At 44.8% G+C, this 18,401-nt stretch overlaps 1 protein-coding gene across 2 annotated transcripts; it reads right to left on the bottom strand.

The window, feature by feature from the left end:
• Positions 1-13,341: 13,341 nt before the first annotated feature.
• On the bottom strand, positions 13,342-15,267 carry LOC133895859 (NAC domain-containing protein 92-like). 2 transcript variants are annotated; one of them, XM_062336379.1, is made up of 3 exons: positions 14,971-15,101; positions 14,303-14,767; positions 13,342-14,201 (listed from the first exon to the last, which is right to left on the bottom strand). In XM_062336379.1, exons 2-3 carry the CDS (start codon positions 14,762-14,764, stop codon positions 13,665-13,667), a joined length of 999 nt encoding a protein of 332 aa, XP_062192363.1. In that variant the 5' UTR covers positions 14,765-14,767; positions 14,971-15,101; the 3' UTR covers positions 13,342-13,664. The 2 variants fall into 2 exon arrangements, with proteins under 2 accessions (XP_062192363.1, XP_062192362.1); XM_062336378.1 differs by having other exon boundaries at positions 13,343-14,201; positions 15,037-15,267.
• Positions 15,268-18,401: the final 3,134 nt, after the last annotated feature.

Raw genomic sequence — 18,401 nt, forward strand, 5'->3', positions numbered from 1 at the left:
CTTAACTGCAGCGAGGCTCCAGAGACAGGGCCCTCTGAAGCCCGGTGATAGTTGCCGGGAGTGACGCCGATGGCTAGGCCGAGGGAGGCAGTTTACGACCCCCTTGGCCCTTTTTGGCGGCGGTCGAATAGTGGGCGCGTCTCGCACCTTTTGTGTAGTGTGCATTGCATGGAATGCTATTCCCTCGCCCCCCTTGTGTCTTATGGTCGTGAGCGAGTGGAGGGTCAACGCCATTGTCGTGTATGCCACGAGTGTATACATGCGTGCATGCATGTATGTATGCGTGTATGAAGTACTTTTTTGGTTAATCAATAAGCTGATTTGGACATCGACGGTACTGAAGCTCTGCCCGTTCCACACCTCTCTGACATGTACAAATGCCAAAGGGTCTGGGACCTCGACAGTACTGAGGCTTTGCCTGTTCCATGCCTCTCTAACATGTAGCAATGCCAGAGGGTCTGGGACCTCAACGGTACTGAGGCTCTGCCCGTTCCATGCCTCTTTGACATGTAGCAATGCTGGAGGGTCTGGGACCTCGACGGTACTGAGGCTCTACCCGTTCGACGCCTCTCTGACATGTAGCAATGCCGGAGGGTCTGGGGCCTCGACGGTACTGAGGCTCTGCATGTTCCACGCCTCTCCGACATGTAGCAATGCCAGAGGGTCTGGAACCTCAACGGTACTGAGGCTCTACCAGTTCCATGCCTCTCCAACATGTATAAATACCGGAGGGTCTACACCTCGATGGCACTGAGGCTCTGCTTGTTCCACACCGACATGTAGCAATGCCGGATGGTCTACACCTCATCGTCATGGAGGCTATGCCTTCAAGATGCCCGCAGGGCCATACCTCTCCGCCACGTAGGCTAGGCCTTAAAAGATGCCGAAGGGTCTCCTACCTCTCCGACACGGAGGCTATCACCTTCAAGATGCCGGAGGGTTTTCTTAAGACATCTCCATGTGTGGAGGTTTTCAAGATATCTTCGTTTGGCGAAGGTTTTCAAAGACATCTCGGTGTTACGGAGGTTTTCAAGGCATCTCCGTTTTGCGGAGGTTTTCAAGACATCTCCGTTTTGCAGAGGTTTTGAAAGCATCTCTATGTTGCTGAGTTTTTAAAGTGCTAGGCACTATCTAAGCAAAGATGTGACTTAAATTTTACTGTATGCTGTATGAACAGAGAAATGACTTATGTTTTACTATCTACTATTGTTACCAAATAGAGGCCCCTAACAGCAAGGCTAACTATTTTTAGAGTACACTGCCTCTTATGTCTTGAAAATTTAACCAGCTAGGCAAGCTATTTCTATGTGTTTATAGTTATACCTTTGCCAAAATAAGGCCTCCCAGCAGGGTCGGAGGATCGAAAGCCTTTCTAGCTTCTAGGCGGGGAAAGGGTTGGTCTCTCCGATCCGTGTTGTCCACCGACGGGTCTTGGGCCTCGCGGACCTTCTGGACACCTAGGGCCCTCCTGTCGAAGCCCTCATCCTTTGTCATGACCAACTCACCTAGTATCAAACCTAGCGTGATAGGCACTCCAGAGGCCCCACTGCTCCGGTGGTTCAAGCGGGGGCCCCTACGCCGAGGGCCTGCCGGACACTATTCTGGCTAGGGTTGTTGGTGCAATTCAATCCTTGTCGCTGGGGTATTATATCATAGGTGGCAGAGTAGGAGGAGGTAGAGTAGGCCGAGGGGGCTCGGTAACATCTGGAGACCTACCTGGCGGCTTGTTATTGTTTTAGGACCCTTGGCCCCCTTATCGCCGGCTCTTTCCCCTACCAGGTGTCCCGCCTGCCTCCTGAGCTACTTCGTCTGAAAGGCTATAAGGCTTTGGCAATTCTCGGTATTATGGCCATGCCTAGCTCCGTGCGGGATGCATTAGTACCCTCCCTGTGGTATTAGAGCCTGCGGTCAGCGTCAAAGGCGTTGGCGAGATTTGCGCGTACTAGAGCCTGTGGTCTCTCCGGAGTCCCCTTCCATCAAGGGAGGTAGACAAGGCTGCCTGACAACCAGATTCTTAGAAGACGCAGGCTTGAGAAAGGTATCCTGGGTGCCGTCACAAGAGACGCAGTGATGGTGGGCCCAGGAACGAGTGCCCCCGGGCTCGAGTCCCCAGAACCACTGAAGGGTGTCCTGCACGGCCGCGACCTCGACCGTAACCCCTTAGGGTGCTGCGAGGTCCTCGCTACGCCATTGTTGGAAAGCCTCCGTATCGGCCGGGGCCTCAGCCCCAGCCCGAGCCAGGGCCATCGTCGGGTCGACGGTGGCCGGAGGGTCACCGTTCCGTCCAGTGGCGAAACTGGTGGGTGCACATAGCTTGCACGGCTGTGGTGGTCATGTGGACCCTCGCACAGGTGTGGTCGAGGAGTTTACCGCCTGTGCTACAGCCTTGGTGGTATTATTTTTGGATGGTATCCTACATCTCTTTGTATTTCTATGTTCGAGTCCCTATGGACGACGCACTGTTGGTGCAAGAAAATATCTTCCACGAATAAGTAGAGCCTCCTCTAGAGAGGAGACTCAAGCTTAGAGAAGAAATGGAGATAAAGGAATATCGATGTGTTGGCCCCTGGCCTGATGACCATATGTTTGTATTTATAGTGCCATTCGGGACGTAAGTATACAAATATGCCCTTAGAGAGATAGTAATACGAGTTACCACCATGCTATAAGGACTTAGGGCTAATTGAGTTACATAGCCTGGGTTCAGGTAGAATACATGTATCCATAACTAGAAGATATTACTTACTATAGCAAATACAATGGTGTAGGTGACCCAGAGAGTGCGATACTCGACCGGTCGTCAATTACGGCATGACGCCGCACTGTCTCGAATGTCAGGATGACCTTCACTTGCACTGATATGTTAGGATGACCACCACTTGACTAGCATTAAATACCGATCACTTCTTTGCATGCGGAGGACGGCTCGCAGGCCCCTTCTAGCCGATTTTTCTCCAAGGTTTGATGACCTACTCCTCGAGCTTACCCAAGTATAGGAGGACTAGGGTTTCGGAAGCCTGAGGCTCTAGGAGTCTGGTGCTCTGTAGAGTTCTGGAGCCCGGAGACCCGAGAGACCTTCGGGGCATGAGATTCACGGGCATAGGCTGACGGGGTTAAGGATGCCGGGGGTTCTTAAAGGCAACCCCAGTCCCCTTCTGGAGACCAGCAACTTTTCCTGTCTCGAGAAGTAGTGACCGGTTGGGTTTATGATTTTTAGAAGCCGAATTTCTGACCGAGGATCCGAAGCCCTTAGGCTTCGAAAGAGCTCTTGATGATAACCTTTTAATAATATCCGCAGTCAGAAGTATTTTCACTAACGACTCCAGAGTAACAACTTCAGAACTGTGAATGTCTCGCAGGGTACCAAAGTCATTGCTTCTGAGAGATGTATGATGCGTCAGGTCATTGAAGTGTCACTTTTGATAAGAAAGAAAGGAAGAAGAATGAATATGACTGCAGCCTTTTCCGGCGAACAGTACAAACGACACTGTTTGCGGTGGTGTTCAACTGAGCAGTATAGATGTATGGTGCAACTTGTATAACCAGAATAGATATTGTAAGCAAATATACAAGTTATGCATTCGCAAAGTACCATTGAAATACCATACTGTTCGTTCATTTGCCCCTCCTTTCAAGTTCGGTAGCTCCTGTGCCGGCTCCCCTTCTTTTGGTTTACCCACAAGGCTCCTCGTCTGTGAAGGTTGTCAGAAACTCATAGTTGACTTGCAAATGATCTCATTGCTTAATGCTTATTTTGAGGACTCATAAATATATTGATTCAAGTATGTTACATTTCTCATTGCTTATTTTAGTATTATTTCACACATTATGCTGTACATAGAATAATCCAAAGTTTGAAAATGCTACCGAGAGAAATACGATACTGATAAGAGCTTGATTGGCTGAGAAATCATTTATTTTAGTTTTTTGACATTATTTTATTTTATTGTGGGTCTTTCCAATTTTCCTCATCATAAAATCAGCTACTTCACCGTATGGCAAAAAGGTACGAGGATCTTTTTCCAAAGTAACACTAGTATCTAAAGATGTTTAAATGGGCTGTGTCTACTGGGTCGGCTCGAGGCACGGCACTGTAGGCACGGTCTAGGCATGGCACGGCCCGATCACCGACGGGCCGAGCCGGCACGGCACGAGACCACGGGCTGTGCCTGGACCGAGCGCGCGGCACGACGGGCCGGCACGGGCACGGCCCGGCCCAGCCCAGGCCGGCACGGCCCGGCACGGGCACGGCCCAGCCCAGGCCGGCACGATCTGGCCCGGCACGTAAATGCCCGGTTATTTTCTATTTTTTATATATATTTTTAATTTTGTAGCTATTTTTTATATTTTTATCTATTTTCTATATTTTTTTTATTTTATATATATATATTTTTTTATCTATTTCGGCCCGTCGGGCCGAAATCGTGCCCGGACCGGCCCGGCCCGGCACGGTCACTGACGGGCCGTACCGTGGGCCGAGGGGAAGGCACGCGGGCCGACACGGCACAGCCCGTTACTGTAGATGGGCCGTTCGGGCCGTGCCGAGTCGGACCCGTGCCGGCACGAATGGTCCATTTGGCCATGTTTGCCAGCACCAATAGAATTTCAGAAATTAATTATGCTACAATAATAATACAGCAGTTAATTTGGAATTAATTGTTCCAAACTAATGTAAAAATAAACAGTATTTGGTGGTGTGAAGAACTATTATTGCCTCACATCAGCTTATGTTGATATTTTTGGGCTGGAAATGAGATGGCTAATGCTGTGGGTAATGTAGCTGTTTTGGGGACGATGCAAATTAGCGCGCGCAGCTTTGCTCGCACATGAGCCGATAGCCTTCGGGCGGCGGAGAACCGTGAGCAGGGCTGAGAAAAAGTTTGGTTCAAATATTTTGAGAAAAATTAACAAGAAAAATTTAGCTAAGAATTTTTGAGAAAATTATCGAGAAAAAGTTTAGCTCAAAGCTTTTTAAAAAAAGTTACCCCTGAGAATAAAATAAATCGGACAGAAAGTTTTTAGTTAAAAAATCAACTAGAAAAAAGTTATCTCAGAAAATTTGAAAAAAATTACCAGCAAAAAGTTTGGCTCACAAGTTTTAAAAGAATAACGAGAAAAATTTTAGCTCAAAATTTTTGAGGAATGAGGAAACCGGTTCAATGTATTGAGACACTAGTGACACGTGACTTAGGCTACTAGCGCGCCGTCAAATCAGAAGTTAGCCAGAAGTTAGCCTGTTTTGGTTTGTCTTGACCCTTTGCGTGCTCCATGTCGAATATCATTTTTCAGTTTCTTAAAAATTTCTTAACAAAAGTTCCAGATGTGTGGGATTCGACTGGTAGATGTGAGGAACGAAACAAAAAACCAATTAAAGAATAAGTAATACTAATACTGGCAGACCATTTTGGTATGCTCTTCCATTGAAACTTTCCTATAGAACAACTAATGTTCTGTAGTTATACCACCAAGGTTGTTATTTGTCGAGTAATAAAGTCGAGTCGAGTGTCAAAGGTCTTAACAACATATTTATCCTTACAGCAGAAAGCACAAAAGTTTCTGAGATTACTGCACTGCAGCAGGATTACGAGGGAGGTTATGGAAGAAGCAGAAAGAAACAGACTGCCAGAGATCTCAAAGGTCAAACTAACACATAGAGCAGCGGCCGATGATATATCCTGAGTGCCTTACTGTGAAGATGCACGGCCTCTTAATGGCATCAAATGGCTTGTCTCGTCCTGTCAACGATTTGTGAACGAATTTATTAAGAAACTAGTTGAATGCTAGCATGTACAACAGAAGTTAAAAATTTACACACGATAATATTGTTAATTTTTTTTTAAAATAATCTGTTCTTATCAAAATATCTTTCAAACCATAACATTATTAATATTATTGAAACACTGCAAACATTAAATATGCTATTCTAAACATCAAGCAATACACCGTCGTACAACCAAGTTTATATTCTTATTCGAGGATACATTGAACACTCATAAAACCAAGTGTGAACTTTTTACTAGCTATCACAAGCTGTTAATCAACTACAGTAGCACAACAGCCAGTGCAGCGATAAAATAAAATGAAAGATTTCGCAAAACATTTTGAGAAAGAAGTAAATGACACCTAAATAAAGGTCAACATTACCGCAATATCATACATTGGGCTCCATTGGTTTTGTAGGATGTCCAGGCAGATGCTTTCATCCGCATAGACCGGAAAACAAACGATGGTATTAAATCACTTTTATTAAGGCTTCAATATCTGAGGATAATTTAGTTACTTCTAAAAACAACAACATGAACAAAGAACACCATCTAAAGAGAACATATTATTTGGGCGAAACATCCCCGAGACAAACCGAACGGTTGGTGGCTAAGGATCACAATTGGATCTATCGGGTCGGATCCTCACGGGTTTCAGACTTGACGGAGGCAGGTTCGGTTGAAAAAATGGTCCTGTGGGGCCGTCGGGTCAGGGCCCCGATTCGACTTGGGTCCGGATCCAGGGGTGACTTTGCACCCACGGGGCACCTAAAACCTGAAAATATATCACAGAGTGAGCATCAAAAGCAGTCCCGTCTCCTCCACTCTGCTCCGCGCCTCCACCTCCCGTCTCCTCCCTCCTCTGCTCCACCTCACGCGGTCCCGTCTCCCTCCCACCAGTGCCATCACTATAACCATCGTGCCACCAATTGCTCGTGCCCGCAGCCTACTCTAGCTCCCTCCTTCGGTCCTCCTGTCTCCTGCCGCTGCCCCCTCCCATCTCCGCCTCCCCCGACACTGCATGTCCGCACACCGACGCCACCACCTCTCCTCATCCACCTCCTCGACTCCTCAACCTCCACGGGGCGACCACCTCCACGACGTGACCACGGTGGCCATGGTGGCAGATCTGGAGGCAGCGCGGCCACGACTCACCGATGGGGATAGATCTAGAGGAGGCACGACCATGGTGCATCGTCGGTGAGGGAGGGCTCGGTAGCGGCTCCTGTGCGTCGCGCCGGTGCGGTGCCTGCTAGGGAGGGCACGACAGAAGGCGCCCAGCTGACGGTGGTGAGCCGGTGACGAAGGAGACGAGGCCGCCCTCCCCTATCTCCTCGACGACGGCGGCAAAGGAGGCGGATGGGCACTCCTTAGATCGGCGGATCGACTGAGATCTCCCCCCCCCCCACAAGGTTAGATACTCCGATCCCTCTCTCCCTCCTCCTATGTGTGACCCCATGTCGCTGGTGAGGGAGGGCACGATGACATGGAAGCGTGAGGCGCGACCAAGGCCAAGGACATCCAGCGCATGAGCAAGCATGGCGGCGCCATGGGGATGGGGAGTAGGCGGGGGGACAGGGTAGGCCAGTGCGCGGGGAGCAGAGGTTTTGGGTCCCCGCCAGAGCCGGGGGCGGAAGTAATTTTGAACCTGATTTGAGTTTCGGGGCCGGGTCGGGTTTTGGGGTTCGGGTTTTGGGTCGGGTGTGGGTGATCAAAATCCGATAGGGGTAGACCCGTTGCCATCCCTATGGTGGCTTGGGGTAATTTTCTGTAAATTGCAGGGTCAGCTTGAACATGCCTACAAGTGTAAAATAATCAGATGTTAGTGAGATTACAACTAATATCCTAAATTTACCGGTACCCTACTGCATTATGTTAGATTTCACCTGTATCATGAAAAAAAATTCTCGAGTAAGTGAATGAACTAAGCTATTCGATTGCAGTCTTAACAAACCAAAATTAAGGACATGAACAATGGATAGTTTATGTCAAAAGATTTGTTAATTGATTGTCCGAATCATAAAAGAAAATCAGGGTTTTAGTCTTTTAGGCATCAAAAGAATAGATTGTGGATGTCAGAAGCTTGTTTTTTAGAAACAAAGGGTGAGACCCCGTTCCATTTAAGAAACGGAAGTAACAAGCATCCAGAACCAGGTCCTAAAGAGTGCACTCGCATGGCGCGCCACCACAAGCATCAGACATACAAACGCAACGCTCGACCACAATCAACACAAGACTGCAGTTAACATCACGCCACAGCTAAAATTCAAAAGATCATGCAAAAGCTTATTTTTTCAAAAGATCAGCAAAAGCTTAATTGTGGATGTCAGAAGCTTAATTTTTGCCCGATATTCTGTTAAATGGTTCCAAACATAAACAAATTACACGTACAGATGAACTGTCTCAGATTAATTATTAAACATGACCACACTTGTAGAAATATTAAGGAATTCTGTGGACGCTCTTTGTTAACAGTATAGACACGTCCACTGGGGTGGGTTCGCCTGCTCTCCTGTATCCTATAATCCCATATTGTAGCACAAATTTATACCTAACAAATGATAGTCATGTATTTATCAAGCATAATGGTTTGTCTAACTTCTATCCTGATGCTGTTTGCGTTGTGATATCAAATATCAAGAGTTGAACCAACAGTTTCCTTGTCCAACATCAACAAACATATTGATTGCGACTAAAAGGAAGCCTCCCCCAATTCACGCTCATACAATATTTATATGGCATGCTGAGTTTAACATCCAGAGCATCGGATCATCCGGTGAGATAAATCTTCCTGAGATTTCTCTAATTTAGTCCAACTTTATCCTGACTATGGTGACTTCTTCATGTATTGCATCCATAAGACCTACAAATATATACTCTTGACAAACATGTTAGTCCTATTGACTATATTATCATTAATCACTAAAATCATAATAATAGTCTAATAGAGCCATTTTCTCTACATGTCCTTGTAGGGTTTCAATGAAATCTAGGTAACCAATTTTAAGGCATGGCATACATAACTAGTTCATAACTATTTCAGCATTTAATTTAGTATCTTAAGCATGCATAGTATTTATTTCAAACTAGGCTCTACTGCTTGTGTTCAAAAAACTGGGTAAAAATATGATCAAAAGTGTAGGATTTTCCTTCCTTGTTGTCCAGGCCCTCGGGTTCCTCCTCGAATGCTTCTTCCTTTAACATACACAAATTAACGTTGAATAAGCATTTAGTCAAAATAATCCTACACTAACTCCAAGAAGGGGACGGACACTAAGGGAGATGGATTTGATTGTTCTGGAGGGATAGATTATCCCACTATCTACTTCTATGTTAAACTAAAGTAGGATGACTAAGTTTGGTTATCTGGTGAAAACTAGATTAAGTTATTGTTCTACAATATATATGAACCTGAAGTATGAATACTAGGTGGGATTATCTGGCGAAAACTATATCAAATTATTATTAACTCTATTGATAGATCTGAGAGAAAACCTGATCAAATCATTATAACCATTTTAATGGAATTGTACAGTTTAATTGCTGGGATGACTAATAAGATTTCCTATGAGTACAAGTATCCATGTGTGTCACTTTTACTAGTTTATGATTATCTGGCATTTTTACCCAATCGTCAGGCATTTATTTACGAGCCACATTAATTATGCTACTATTTATTACTACTGAAATTGCATTTATTCATTATATACACAGATTAAACTATTACAGCATATGTACTAAGTTACATGTACTTAATTACATCTAAAACTTTTTCTAAATTAGCCAAAAGACTATTCCTAGATTTATGAAAAAACACACTTTAGACTAAAATTTAATTTAATTAAAAAAACATATGAAACTGGTGCGGTTGGATAGATCTTGAATTTAGATGAATTTCAGTGAAAGAATTGTCAAAATCAGAGTTGAACATAGAAACCGGCCTCGGAAGGTTTCCTAGAAGATTAAGTCTAGAAAAGGAAAATGGGAGAATATTCCTATAATATTCTCTCAAATGGATTTTTAAATTTAAATATTTTTAAAAAATTGCAAAATGGCTGAGTCAATGATAGGTGGGACTAGGGATGTCAATGGGGCGGGGCAGAGTAGGGGGAGGGGGTGGCCCCCTGTCTCATTGAGATCCCCGAACTCCGAGCTCCGCCCTGCCCCCTGAAACACAGATCGGGGCAAAAACTATCCTTGTCCTCTCCCCGATATCCATCAGGGCCCCGTGGGGGAAGTGTCCTTTGGCTGCAGTCCCAGAGCGACTGTGCTTCGGTCTGGTGCTGGATGCCTGGATTGCTAGAGCGTGGAGGCAAGCACATGCGCTGTGCGAGCTGGTGCTGGTCTGCTAGACACTTGGATTTGTGGATCGGTGGAGCCTGGAGGCACAGTGCAGTCGCTGGTGCCCTGCCCCTGCTGCCCTGCGATCTGCGGCAACGATTGTGGAAGTGAGGAGGAGTGGAGGATAGAGGAGAGAGGTGGGTGGCGGTTGGCCGACTTCAGAGCCCCATGGAACCTTGCGAGAAAAAAATCTATCCCCAACCCCGCCTTGACCTGGACTTGAGGCCTCGCCTCGTGAGCCCCGCGGGGGAAAAACTGGCTTCGTCCCCACCCCATTCGGGGCGGATCCCTGCCTCTATGAGGAAAATTGCCATCCCTAGGTGGGACCCATAATCAATAGTAATATTGATTAGGTCAATAGACAATGGTCGCAGTGTGCTGTGGATTGGGTTCACATGGCTTTGGAGGGGGGGGGGGGTTTGGTGTGTGGTCCTCGGTGGACTGGTTCTGTGGACCAAAGCTGAGATGGCAGGGGCATGGCTCGGTAGGGGAAACTTGATTGGCTCATAGAGAGAGAGGTACAGGGGCAGCTCGGCTTGGCTTGGTGGGCCCACATGACATGTGCACAAAGAGACAGATAAGGAGGGGCCAATGGGCGGTGTATTTTGGCGAAGAGAGAGCGAGCGAGCGAGCGAGTTAGGGTGAACACACACACAGAGAGAAGGTCGGTAGATCCAGATTGGCTAGTGGCAGCGAAGGAGGAGCTCAATGGTGTGGCACAAGTACGTGGCTTGGGTGTGCGGGCTCGGATCTAGGGTGGAGAGAGGGAGAAATGAGAGGAAGAGGGGGAAGTGGGGACTTACTGGCAAAGAGGAAGAGGCGGTCGGCTCAGGTTGTGACGATTTTGCGACAGCTGCCAGGCTTTTGAGGGAAACAAAGAGAGGGAGGGCGATTTATATGGTATTTTAATGTCACATCCAGGATCGATTGGTTCACTTAAATAGTAGATATATCTTTGACTCCTTTGCGATCATGCAAATTTCCTGATTGCTCACTAGCTAGTAACACCTTTCAACATCTTTGATTTGGTATCTTGGTGATCAGAGTTAATTCATCTTGTGCTTCGCTAGTACGCTTGCACCTTGCAGTGATCTAAGCTCTCGTGTAGGTAGGATTAGGTGCATAATTCTTACTTATTCTATATACACTAGGTATACTATAACTTGTCTCGAGTCTTCTGTAGGAATTCGAGGCAACACGGTCTGCGTCAAATGCTCATATAGAGAGTAATTAAAACCTGCAGATGCCATTATGTCAATTTAACCACTGTACTGTTGTCAAGAGCAATCAATCTGATGTAACTGGAATATTGGATTTTGACATTAGGTCCAATAACCATATTGTGTGACTCTTCAAGCAACGTCGACATGTAGATTAATCCCGTCATTTTCCTAAATTATTCCTAAACACTGTTAGCAACCGGAGATTTAAGGACAATCATTAGTATAAACACATCTAAGTACTCCATCGCTATTAACTGTCGGGCTTTTTCCACATGCATGATAAACAAATGTTGTGTAGTGGTGGTTCTTTCGTTGAAGATTCAGGCTCCGTCTTCGTTCCTTTGCGCTTGTATTGTCACGTGGCGTTCTGATGTTTGTCCTTTTTGGCAACTACCACAGGAAACACAACAGCAAGCAGACAACAATGTTCTGTTACGATTTTAAGGACAATCATTGAGAGACATGAACAAGAAAGACAGAAATGTAGTGTTACAGATTAATTGGTGTGTTCTATTTTCCCTTTTATAGCATTAGAGCATTCTTTTTTTTGTTGTTGTAAAAATCATGCTAATTTACCATTTTTCCAGATTCGTAGGAGCACGAAAAAGCAGTAATCTCCTGATATTGGAGGTATGTAGTATTGGTTTTACTATGTTTTTGACTACGGCAAAGCTAATGCCCAGATGTCCGATATATCGGGCGTTGCAATTGACTGTCGTAACATCGAAGACTAACATCTGCGATATTTGAAGTCAATGTTCGCAGCATAAAAAAATGCACCAAAAAAGCACACAGATTCAAACCGAAAAAATTATCCATTTGAGTTAATTCCTATATTCCGAGATGCAACATACGAACATAACTTCTGCAACAAAATTCCATAACGTTTAAAACATTCAATTTGAACATCTAAAATATTGGAGATGCGAAAATATAGTAATTAACTCGAATGGATAATTTTTTAGGTCCGGATCTATACACAAGAGATTTCGGGATGCAACATTCTCGAAGAACTTCTACAATAAATTTTCATAATATTTAAAATATTAAATTTAAACGTCTGAAACATTAGAGATATATAGAAATTAACTTGAATTGATAATTTTTCGGGTCCGGATCTATACGCAAGAGATTTCCGAGATGCAACATACGTAAATAACTACTGCAACAAATTTTCATAACGTCTGAAACATTAAATTTGAACGTCTAAAATATTAAATACGAAAATATTTTTAGATCGACCTAATTATACTGTAAACTGAGCGGACCATCCGTTCTATACATCGGACGTGTGAGGGGAGCATTTCCGTTTTGTCTAGGTCTGGCATTGCGTGCACCTCCTTCTTTCCAAACGATCAATTGTAGTGACAATGTTTATACTAAAACTGAATGCAGTACAGCATGACATTTTTGCCAATTTTTTTAGCCAATAGCCAGGGCATGTCCAACGTGACATAAGTTTCGCTCGGTCACAAGTAAAAATTGACATGTCCAATCATTGATATGTTTTAACAACAAAAGAGAGCTGTCCTTTTAACTTCAGTTGTAGGAGCAAGTAGGCATCGATCAATTATAGGGGATGATAAACTACTCATGGTCGTTGAGATCCACACGCTGCTTGCAGGACAACGAGATTGAAACGAGTCACCGAATGACATATCAGCACGTGACGCGCATTGGATCTTTTTTCCATGACCCCAGGGTATTGCTGAAGGGATTACCAATAAACTAATCCAGTATTTATTCTTTGAACTTGGACTCGATTTTACTTTTCTCCTACTGAAGTGATGCAAGCTTGGAGGTAAGCAGCAACCGCTAATCATTGACAAACACGGACTAAACTAACCTACTCATCACTGATCGTATCACCATTTTAGATAATTTTTTTAAAAAAAATACCTGTCCCGCTTATGCACACAGAGAAAATTATCTTAAATCATCAATAAACGCAAAGGGAGCAAAATATTCTACTGAACTGTTATTTTTTCTCAAGTAAGTTTTTTTTACAACAGTACTGACAACCAAATAATTAGTCCATATAAATACAGGTACTCCCTGATATTTGGAGAAGGTTACTGAGGAAAAGGTATGTACATTGCACGAAACGATGTAGAACAGTAGAAGCCCATGGTATGTACGGACTGGCGAATTAACACTACTTTCTAGTGTAACATACTGTACATTACACGCATCAATCTGTGTTCTAGATGTTAAACTCACACACACTGCAAGTGCTTTGCAGTTCTGTTCGGAAAACATACATACATATACCCTATTGGCCATTTGATCTATGGATCTGCACATGCAAAGAGGTCACACACATGGAATATATTTGCTTTCAGAAACCGATGTTCCAGTAAAGCCCGTCGAGGTGAAGGGAGCCAACGGAGGCAGAGGAGATGTCGGCATGGCGGTCCACCTCACCGCTGTCCTGCGAATCAGCGCTTCGCTTCGGTAAGTCGCCGTAGCCGTCGTACTCCAGCAACTCTGGCAGACAATAATCTGCATCCTCGCATTGCCTCTGCATGATTTGCAACGCACAATGCGCTCCCAGCTGGCCATCATGGATAAGCCAAGATGGTGAGGCGCAACTTGAACTACTGTTGTTCATCATCAGTAGCTCCTCATGGACCAGGTGGTGGTGATGATTCTTCTCATCACCGGCGATGGCATGGTCACCGGAGTGGCTGTCCATGTACCGCGAGTCCGTGAGCACCGGTGGTGCCGCCTCCTGCTCGCCGTCGCAACCGTCTGACGCCATTGGAAGGAGATGGCCCGGAGAGAGGTGCTGATCATGCACCGTCTCCTCCGTTGCCAGCTTCCTGTCGCTCACGGGATGCTTCTTCATGAACACCCTGCAAATGACCCACTCACTCTACACAAGGCCAAAACAGGACACATCACAACCGGCCATTAGAGAACTATCGCTGCTGTCAGAGAGCTTAAGCAAGCAAAAGGGATCCTCCATGCATGTACCTGTGCTCCTCTGAGGAGGGCGCTGCTGCTCCTCTCCCTGAGCGCGTACTCGTGCATGACCCAGCCGGTCTTTCCTCCCCTGGGGGCTCTTCCGCCGTAGAACACGAGCGTCTTCTTCGTCCCGACAAGGCTGCCGGCCCTGTTGTACACGTCCTTGTCCTTTCCCGTCGACTTCCAGTACCCGTGCGGCGTCGCGCGGCGGGCGCGCACGCCGGACGGGTACTTGCTGCCCCTCGTGCAGAAGAAGTAGCAGCACTCCAGCTGATAGCGTCCTCCTCCGGCCGCAAAGCTGCCGAGATCCCATGGTTCGGACTTGTACAGATCGACGTCGCGGATGGCTACCGAGATGAAGCTGGCGTCCATGGCCTTCCTGGCGAGGTAGCAGGTGATGAGCTCCTCGTCCGTCGGGAAGAACCGGAAGCCCGGCGGCAGGCGCTCCACCATCTGCTGCTCCCCTTGCATATCCTGCCATGCGTCGTAAATCGATCTAAATCAATCAGGAGCAAGAGAAAATATACGAGTCGTACATGAGCCACGCAAATCAAGAGGCAGCAAATCTTGCATGCGAATATTTTGCTTGCACAAGACTGACTGATCACTGAGTAAGGTCTATCGTTATGCATGCCATGCACGTGTGTATCAACCATTACTGTAAGTCTTGCACGTACGCATGCATGAACGAATCGATGGCGAGATTTAAGAGATCCATGGAAAAAATATAGGAAACGTCGTACGTATGAGCAAGGAGACGATGAGTAGTGAGGGACTCGCCGATGTAAGGAAGAGATGTGGCCAACAGCGTAGGCACACCCCCCTTTTATAATGGCGAAGGGCCGCGCAGCTTGCCTAGCTCCAGAGCGTGCAGGCAGTTGGGTCTGACGTGGACGCCTCCTGCTCCTGTGCTACAGAATCTGAGCGAGATCCCCTGCAGTAGGAAGCAGATGCCGGGGCATCCTGTTGGGTGAACTTTGTAGGCTCAAAGGCGAGACTTGCTTAGATCGAAGTAGAAGAGCATACCGTACCACGATTTGTAAAGTATTTATTAGCTCTCCAACGCACTCATCTCCCTTTCTAATGGATGGCTAAATTTGATAAGCATCGCGGTTTTTCATCGTCATCGTCATTATGATTGGATCCGACAGTCAAGAGACAACTGCCTAAAGCGTTAACAGGAAATCATGAATACAAAGTCTGTTACAATAAGAAGACAAGACAACAGCGAACAAAACAAGCAGAAAAAGGAGAAACAAAAAGATGGAAAAAGAACAGGAGAAAAAAAAGCAAAAGAAACAACCCTCATAGGCTGGCTTGTTCTTTGTCTTCGCGGGTTGCTGACACTACTACAGAAATGATTTGGGATACCTATGTTCAGACGGTTCTATGAAGCCGTCTGTGCAAATATTATCACAGACAGTTTTAAAAAACCGTCTGTAATGATGACGAGACGTGTTTAGAGGTGGTGGGATGCTTTTATTACAGATGGTTTCCATTTGGAACCGTCTATAGTATTAATACAGAAGGCTTGTATTTAGAGCCGCCTGTAATAAAACAAATATCACAAACGGCTCCAAACAGAAACCGTCCGTAAAATTAAGATAGATGACTCCAAATACAAGCTCTCTAAGAAAATGGCCGGGGAGGTGGGACACTTTAGTACAGACGGCTCTAAATATGAAGCCGTCTGTAATGTTAAAACAGTACATTGTCTCCTACCTCCGGATCAAAGTAGAACAATGCAGAATAGTGAAGAATAGTGCGTAACTTTTGGAGGTAGAGGCCGACGATTTTGGCCAAAAAATTGTTAGATTTCGGTGAAAATTTAAAGATTCATTGGGATTTGTTACTCAAAGGTAAGCATTATGTTCTAATTTGGTTTAGATGGTCTAGATTTGGTTTGGAGAGCTAGCTAGATCTAGATTTTTTTCATGTAGATTTGTGATCTAATTTTGTCTTGTGAGATCAACTATATCTGCATCTAGGTATATGTACTGCTCAAAGTATAGATCAAGGTTTAATTATGTGTTAGTATAAATGGCTAGCTTTAATCTAGTATTCTAGATAAATTTTGGATTTTTGGTATATAAACATAAAATTATAAATAACTATATAGTATTTAATGATCAGTTTTGAATTAATGCTAGCCCTTATTTTTAGGTATACATGTATATAATATAATGGTCATCATTAATTATTTTTGAATTAATTGTCATTTGTATGGTTCATTCATGCATGCATGCATGGTAGCTCCATTTTTTCGATAAAAAGCTTGGTTGCTCTCTTTTATTTGGTTAATTTGATATTAATTTACTTCGTACATTTTAGATGGATCGTGGTTGGATGTATGGTTCTCGTACGAACCAAGGGTACCTTGATGGTGTGACGCCTTTTCTGGCAGCTGCCGAGGAGGATCATTTGGAGAAGGGTGTTGAATTTATATATTGCCCTTATTGTAATTGTAGAAATGAAATATCCTTTCTTAGACAGAACGCAACCCTACAAATCCAAGTGCACTTGATTATTAGGGGCTTCAAACCGGACTACACGTGTTGGACCAAACATGGTGAAGAGCAGAATGTGACATGAAGACGTTGGTATCATCAAAGAACCCGAAGTTGACGTAAGAAGAGAAATTGACGAGGAATTTGGTGCAGATGATGATGATTGTGGCGGTGCAGACGACGATGATAGGTTGGATCAGATGCTGTGTGATGCAGATGTGAACTTGAGTACTCATAGAGATTTTAACAAATTCATGTGCTTGATTGAGGACTCGGAGAAACCGTTGTTCCCTGGATGCAAATCGGAATACACAAAGTTGTTATCTGTGCTTAAACTGCTTAAATTGAAAGCAAGCGATGGTTGGTCAGAAAAGAGTTTCATGGCACTATTATAACTCTTATCGGAAGTACATACGAAGCAAAGCAGGTTCTTTGTCCATTGGGGATGGATGTAGAAAGGATATATGCATGTCCGAACGACTGTATCCTCTACTGTAAAGATCTATCAGACATGCATTCATGTCCAGTGTGCAAAGCATCTCGATATAAGCATAAGAGTCAATTAGACGATAGCGAGGTGAAGAAAGTAATTCCTACTAAGGTGGTGTGGTATCTACATATAATTCTGCATCTTAAGCATTTGCTTACGAATCGAAAAGAGGCTAAATTGTTGTGCTGACACTCGGAGGGCTACAAGCAAGATGAAAATCTAAGACACCCTGCCGATTCTCCCTAGTGCAGAAACATCGACACAATCTTCAATGACTTTGGTGCGGAACCAAGGAATATTAAGTTTGCTTTGAGCATGGACAAGATTAATCCTTTTGAGAACATGAGTAGCAGGCACAACACTTGACCAAATGTTCTTAGTATTTACAACCTACCTTCTTGGCTGTGTATGAAGTGGAAGTCCTTGATGATTTCGCTGCTTATCCAGGGCCCAAAACAACCTGGAAATGATAATGATGTATACTTAAGACCATTGGTGGAAGATCTAAAAATATTATGGAACGAAGGGGCACAAGCATGGGATGTGTACAAAAGAGATAATTTCATGCTACGCACCTTGTTGTTTTGCACGATCCTGCACTACGTAACCTTTCGGTCCAGAGTAAACAAGTAGACACGGTGTGCCCTCATTTCTTAGATGGTACCACGAGTATATGGCTACCCCACTCGCACAAAATGGTGCTCATGCACCACCGTAGGTTCCTTAACATGTATCACCTGTAACGCAATATGAAGGAACAATTCAACGGAACGAGGGAGAGAGATTTATGTCTAAGGCACTACAGTGGTCAAGAGGTGCATAATATGGTTAAATATCTCGATGTTGTGTTTGGAAAGGGGATTAAAAAAATCTAAGGATCCTGGTGGCATGTAGAAGAAGAGATCGATATTGTGGGAGCTACCATATTGGTAGCACCTTGAAGTTTGCCACTACATCGACATCATGCATGTAGAGAAGAATGTGTGCGAATGCTTGATTGCTCTTTTACTTAATATTCCAGCCAAGACAAAGGATGACCTCAACACAAAGCTTGACTTGGTTGATGTGAAGATCAGGCCCGAGTTGGCACCTCAGTCCTGCAAAAAAGGTA

Source organism: Phragmites australis, chromosome 16 (assembly GCF_958298935.1).
Source record: "Phragmites australis chromosome 16, lpPhrAust1.1, whole genome shotgun sequence".
Taxonomy (NCBI): domain Eukaryota; kingdom Viridiplantae; phylum Streptophyta; class Magnoliopsida; order Poales; family Poaceae; genus Phragmites; species Phragmites australis.

Excerpts from the sequence above, each read along its gene's own strand:
- LOC133895859 (XM_062336379.1), bottom strand. The coding sequence starts at position 14,764 with ATGCAAGGGGAGCAGCAGATGGTGGAGCGCCTGCCGCCGGGCTTCCGG. Across the intron at positions 14,202-14,302 it reads CCCTCCTCAGAGGAGCACAG|AGTGAGTGGGTCATTTGCAG; the intron begins GTACATGCATGG and ends GGCCTTGTGTAG.